General features: G+C 49.8%; 1 protein-coding gene and 1 non-coding gene across 2 annotated transcripts; both read left to right on the top strand.

The window, feature by feature from the left end:
• Positions 1-466: 466 nt before the first annotated feature.
• On the top strand, positions 467-2,435 carry LOC123428598 (pentatricopeptide repeat-containing protein At2g15630, mitochondrial-like). Its single transcript, XM_045112819.1, has one exon. The coding sequence runs from the start codon at positions 467-469 to the stop codon at positions 2,039-2,041; it is 1,575 nt and encodes a 524-aa protein (XP_044968754.1). The 3' UTR covers positions 2,042-2,435.
• A 3,584-nt stretch (positions 2,436-6,019) lies between these two features.
• Positions 6,020-6,154, top strand: LOC123433753. Its single transcript, XR_006625079.1, has one exon. It is a non-coding gene; the product is annotated as a small nucleolar RNA Z247 (small nucleolar RNA).
• Positions 6,155-6,549: the final 395 nt, after the last annotated feature.

Below are 6,549 nucleotides of genomic sequence, written 5' to 3'. Positions count from 1 at the left end.
GAGGGAATCTAGGGAGAAGAAGAAAGAGAGCATGGTTTGTTTGGGTTGGGTATTTTTAGATGCGGTCCTTAATTTTTACTGTCCTTTTAATGTCCAAAAAAGACTTAAAAAACAAGGATGCGTGAGAAGGCTCGCATGTGGTGCAGTTTTACTGTCCTTAATTTTTAGACGATGAGATCCTAGGATTGATAAGTTTTTATAGACGGTTGCTTTCATTTGATATGAAAAATTATTGAACTAGTTAAAATCATGAACGAAATCTAATATTTAATTTTTTATATAATAAAATAAAATAATTAAGTGAGAAATTGTTGGTCCCGTTAAAATCGATGGGCTTCCTAGAGAGCTTGGTGACAGTCTATCCCCAAACAAATACGTTGTTCAGGTCTTGTGACGCCTTTCGTTCCAAACCTCTGTACTCGAGAATAATCTCACGAAACCCCTTTCGGCAGCGATCCCCGTCTCCATGGTGCCGCCCACCTCCCCCGCGGCCGTCGCGGCGGCCGCCCGCGCGGCGCCCACTCCGGCCGCGGCGCTCGCACTCTTCAAGTCGGCTCTGTCTGCCGACCCGGCGCTCTCCCCACTCGCCGTGCTGCCGCACCTCGCCGCCACCCCGTCGCTGCCCCACCTGCTCCTCACCGCCTCCATCGCCGGCCGCCCGCACACCACGTCGCTCAGCCTCTACTCGCGGCTCAAGTCTCTCTCTCTCCCCATCCCCACCGCCACGCTCCACCCGCTCCTCTCCTCCCTCCCCTCCGCTCCCGCCTTCGTCCTCTTCGCCGACATCTTCCGCCTCCGCCTCCCGCTCTCCACCACCACCTTCAACATTATGTTGCGCCACCTCTGCTCCACGGGCAAGCCCGTCCGCGCGCTCGAGCTCCTCCGGCAGATGCCCAGCCCCAACGCCGTCACCTACAACACCGCCATCGCCGGGTTCTGCGCCCGCGGTCGCGTCCAAGCGGGGCTGGATATCATGCGGGAGATGCGAGAGCGCAGTGGTATTGCCCCTGACAAGTACACCTACGCCACGGTTATCTCTGGGTGGTGCAAGGTCGGGAAGGTCGAGGAAGCAGCCAAGGTGTTCGAGGAAATGCTGGCTAAGGGAGAGGTGGAGCCAAATCCCATGATGTACAACTCGTTGATAGGTGCATACTGTGACCGGGGAAATCTGGAGGCCGCGCTGCATTGTCGGGAAGAAATGGTAGCGAGGGGGGTTTCCATGACAGTCGCGACATACAATTTGTTTGTGCACGCGTTGTTCATGGAGGGCCGTGCTGCGGAGGCGCATGCATTGGTTGAGGAGATGGTTGGAAAGGGGCTTGCACCAGATGCCTTCACGTACAATATATTGATCAACGGTTACTGCAAAGAGGGTAAGGAGAAGAAAGCAATGAAGATGTTTGAAAATATGGCTGCCAAAGGGATTCGTACGACCGTGGTGACATATACGTCACTGATATATGCCTTGTCCAAGAAGGGGATGGTTCAGGAGGCCGATAGGCTGTTCAATGAGGCTGTGAGGAGAGGCATCAGGCCTGACCTTGTCATGTACAATGCCCTGATCAATAGCCACTGCACTGGTGGAGATATGGACCGGGCGTTCGAGATCATGGGAGAAATGGAGAAGAAGAGGATCACACCTGATGACGTGACATACAATACTCTGATGAGGGGGCTGTGCTTGTTGGGGCGTCTTGATGAAGCACGTGGGCTCATTGACAAGATGACAAAGAGAGGTATCAAGCCAGACCTTGTGAGTTACAACACCCTGATCAGCGGCTACAGCATGAAGGGTGACATCAAGGATGCTCTGAAGGTTCGGGATGAGATGATAGACAAGGGGTTCAACCCAACACTTTTGACATATAATGCAATGATACAAGGGCTCTGCAAGAATGGCCAGGGAGACGATGCCGAGGAGCTGGTGAAAGAAATGGTGGGCAATGGCATCACCCCTGATGACAGTACATATATTTCACTGATCGAGGGACTTACCACTGAGGATGAGCGTCTGGCCAGGGAAGGTGCTGTAAAAGCCTGAGCTTCTTGGAAAAAGCAGAAGCAAGAGATTTTGTAGGAAGCAGAGATGCATGCTCTGTTCAGACCAGACCAACTAAAAAATGAGCATAAGAGTTGCTTTTTCAACCTGTATTGGCATGCAATACCATTCTGATTTTTTACATTGCCGCATCATGTCCTGAATTCTTGCAGGAGTGCAAAATGATCATTTTAGTGACGCCTGACGCCGAAGTTAGCCTTTGCAATGGTTGAATGTTTTGTCATCTATAAACACAGGGGTGATGAAATATGTGAACACCAAAATTTTAACAGAGATGGAAAGCACTGGTCGAGATTTTTTTTAGATCACCATGTACTCAGAATACGAGAGACTGGATATTTCAACCTGGTTGGATCATGACTCACATTTCTATTTATTTGGATGCTATGCTACACTGCCTTTTGGTGCTTGATAGAACTAGGGATATTATCTGCAAGGATAGACGGATTTTCTACTACGGTAATAGCTCGCTCTTTCAGAATGCAAGTTCATACCTGTTACTGCCGCTGAGATGATACTCAGATTATTATTCGTACAAGGTATATGTGTGTGAACTCCATTCCAGAAGATAGTGGTGGTGTTAAGCAAGGTGCGTTAACAGTGAAGCACTAACTGTGCTGAGCTAAACAAGCTTGTTCAGCACACGGAAGTTCTTGTGTCCTTTTTCTGCTTTTTTTAAACTTGTGTTTCTTCCTTGTGCTTTACATCAGAGCTAATGACTTGAACTATTCTGTTCAGAGTGCACTGGTTTACTTATCTTTAAGCTGTGCTCCGGTTTGTTAAGCACAACAGAAATTTCACAATGAGTTAGTTTGAGCTAGTTGGGGCTCAAATAGCTCTAAAGTATCCAAACATGAGGGTTAGAATGGAGCTAGTTGCATCTAACCCACCCAAAAAAACTAGCCCACCCAAGAGGTGCTAATTGAAGCTAGTTTTCATGAGCCTACTAAAAAGTCACTTTTCTCTTTCTATCCACTAGGTAATAGGTGTTAATTGGAGCTAGTTCTCAAGGGACCCACTAAAAAATCACTTTCCTTTCTCCATCAAGTACAACTATTGTCAATCTAATCCTATCATCCAAACACCTTTTTGGTTAGAGTTAGTTTAGGGTTAATCATGAGCTAGAAACTAACTCTAACCTCTAGCGAGTTAGAGTATCCAAACAGGGCCAATAGCTCTTAGGACCAACCTGGTGGGTCTCTTTCACTGCTAAGGGTGGGTTGGTGAGTCTCTCAGAGTCTCTATTGAAAGTGCATAAAGCTGAAGTTTCCTGTCGTCATTTGTTTTCTTGTTCTGCCGCCTCTATGCCATTACTTTACACTGACATAACATGGGCGAATCCGTGGATCCTGCAGACATTCCTTCTTGCTACAAACAGTTGGTTAAGAGCGTGGTGGTACCTCGAGAGCAAATCCAGAGTTTGACACGTTGATGTCTCCTTGATGCCGATTATTCTTTCAGTGAAAGATGGTGATCGCGAGGTGTCCCTGATGACCTTATCAATTTCTAAAACTCGGTCGACCTGGTCTAGGCATTGTATGATTGCATTCTAAAAACAACCATACGAATATGCTTACGCCGGCCGTTGCACGCCGTTATATATGGCGTTCATTCACCGTGCCACTCACATGCCAGAAGCCCAAATGGAGGTGAAAACGAAGCTAGACGAAGCGGTCCCGGACGTGGAGCACCAGCTGCTGCCTCCTGCTTCGATAGGCCACAAGCCAACCGGCTGCCCGTGCAGCTGCGAGCTGGCACGCGCTCCCTCTGCGACTGCGAGCACCTCGCCCGCCACCGCCGCCCGGACACTGGCGCTGGTCACGGCGACGGCGGGGCTGGCCTTCGCGGTGGACCTGGGCGCGCGCGGGGAGCACGCCGCCCTCGCGGTGTTCGCGGCGGGCTTCATGGTCCTCTGCGCCTCATCGTCGCTGCTCGCGTGGTGCGCGGGCCGGAAAGCGGAGCAAGGCCGCGCAAGGGCATGGCCGGAGACGGCGGCGGCGCGGGTGCCGCTCTGGTCGTTCGCCGTGGCGCTCGTCGTGTGCATGACGAGCTGGGTGTCCTTGAGGGTGCCATGGGCCGCCGGCTCCGCCCTGTCCACGCTGGGGCTCTTGGTTGGCTCGCTATGCTTCGCTGAGATGCTGCCTTGCCGGTTTGTTAGCTCCAAGGAGTAGCTAGCCACCTCGCGAGCTCGGGCCTCACGCCATGTACATCTGTGCGCACAGTCGTTCGATCCGACTGGAAATAAAATCACTCGTGTGTAATTAGACAAACAAAACAGTGCCGGTGAATGATGGTGAGCTTAATTCTAAACGTAAAGTGGAAAAATTAATGGTTTACACCATACAACTTGCACTTCTTGACGATCTGTCTGAGTCATGGCACCTACAAAGTGCACACTGATGGCGGACTGCCGGGCAAGCTAGGCTTTCCTGGGCATCTGGAAATATGTTATAGCTAGCTATAACTCTTATGTGCCTGAATCTTCTTCTTCAGACAGTTCGGCTCTTTGTACTACTTCAGACAGACAGCAAATCCTACGTAGTTATTAGGATCTTATACGAGCAACTGATTTATATCTTTATCGAGTTTCGCTCATCATAGCGTCCCCCTTAGACTGAAAATCCATCCGCGGTGGCGGGGGTTTATCTTGACACCCTGTGTCCTGTACGGATGTATGTTGACGTCTTGTCGAGATGGGGGTTATATATTCCTCAAATTTAAATTTATACGAACTCCGTCTGTAACTACAAGTATTTAGGTACAGTGGAAGTAGTTTGTATGAATTGTTGGTGTGTGCTCAACTAATCCCTCGGTCCCGAATTATTTGTCGTATCTATCCATTTCCGCGTCCGGACAGAGGGAGTATATCATACTATCAGAGAGTCGGTTTTGCAGTATACGCGGCTAGAGATGCTGCTGATGCCGTTCTGAAATTCGAAGACAAAATGCAAAAATAAGTTTTGTTAGAAACTCAGAATGACTTTGTGCATATAGACAACAAACAAGGAACTGTTAAACAAGATAGATAGATTAGGACTCCTGTTAAATTTCTAGTTTAAACTCTTCTCCTTATCACGTGATGTACTTGGACGTATCCTAGCGATAGTCCACAACTTATAAGCCAAGGCAATTCTTCTATATAATGAGATGCGGTCCGGACAAGGGTGTTTGGTTGGGCTTCCAGCGAGCTTCCGTCTACCGGCTTCTAAGCCAAAAGCTCCTATTTAGGGGTTTCCGGTTGCAGGTGTGGCTTTCGGCCTTGTCACAGCCGCAGCCGAAAGCCACAGCTGCAGCTGGAAGCCCCTAAATAGGAGCTTTTGGCTTCGAAGCCGGAAGTTGGCTGAAAGCCCAACCAAACAACCCTGATATGAGAGCATCTTCATCTTAGATCAAGTAGATGGCATCTAGCTATCGAGAGTCATGTCTTCTGCCGCGCCCACGCTAGCCACCACTCCCAACACGCTCGCCATGGCTTCCTCCTCCAACTTCGCACCCTCGAGCAGCACCTCCACCATGGCTCTCGGTTCCCCGCCATCAGAGAAGCTCTTGAGGAGCAACTTCCTGCTATGGAAGGCCATCGTGCTGCCCCAGATAAAGGGCGCACAGATGGAACACTACCTCGACGCGAAGAGTCCCGTTCTGCCGGCCACGCTCACCGTCACCAAGGACGGGAAGGAGGAGAAGATCGTCAATTACGCTCGCTGCTCCCTCTAGTTCGCACAGCAACATCAACTCCAGGGGTACCTGATGGGATCCCTCTCCCGCGAGATACTTGCACAGGTCGTGATGCTTCAGACACCGGTTGAGGTATGGAATGCAATTCATATTGTTTTTTCTGCCCAAACTGTTGCTCAATCCATCAACACGGGGATTGCTCTCCATAATCTGTAGAAATGTAATCTAACCATGGCAGAATAAATTAAGGCTCTCACAGATCAGATCGCCTCTGCTGGTCCTCCGCTCAGCGATGCGGAGATCACCTCCTACATCCTCGCCGGCCTCGACATCGACTACAACCCCGTGGTATCGGCGCTTGCTGCACGGATCGAGTCAGTCACAGTTCAAGAGTTGTATAGCCATTTCTAAGCTTCGATGCTCGCCTCAGCCTACTCCAAGGTATGAATATTCGTCAGTCTTCTGCCAATGCTGCATCTCGCGGACGTGGTCGTGGACGTGGACAAAATCACGACAACAACAACGGTGGACAAGGACGCGACAACTACCAGGGCCAAGGTGGGCGCTCTGGTAGTGGCGGCGGCAGTGGGCACTACAGCAACAACAACACTCGTGGTGACTCCAACAGCCGCTGAACCAGGTGCGAACTCTGCAAGAAGCAGGGTCATGAGGTACTCGACTGTAACATCCCAAAATTATAAATTCTGGAATGTTAATATAATTATTAGATTGATTGCTTGTTTGTTTGCTGAGTGATTGAAACTCGTGTGAAATTTGAAACTTTTCGAAACTTTCGAATGAGAGGGAATAAAATG

This window comes from Hordeum vulgare, chromosome 2H (assembly GCF_904849725.1).
Source record: "Hordeum vulgare subsp. vulgare chromosome 2H, MorexV3_pseudomolecules_assembly, whole genome shotgun sequence".
NCBI classification, from domain to species: domain Eukaryota; kingdom Viridiplantae; phylum Streptophyta; class Magnoliopsida; order Poales; family Poaceae; genus Hordeum; species Hordeum vulgare.
The sequence above is the reverse complement of the archived record's forward strand: the minus strand, read 5'-3'. Positions and strand labels throughout refer to the sequence as shown.

Excerpts from the sequence above, each read along its gene's own strand:
- LOC123428598 (XM_045112819.1), top strand. The coding sequence starts at position 467 with ATGGTGCCGCCCACCTCCCCCGCGGCCGTCGCGGCGGCCGCCCGCGCG.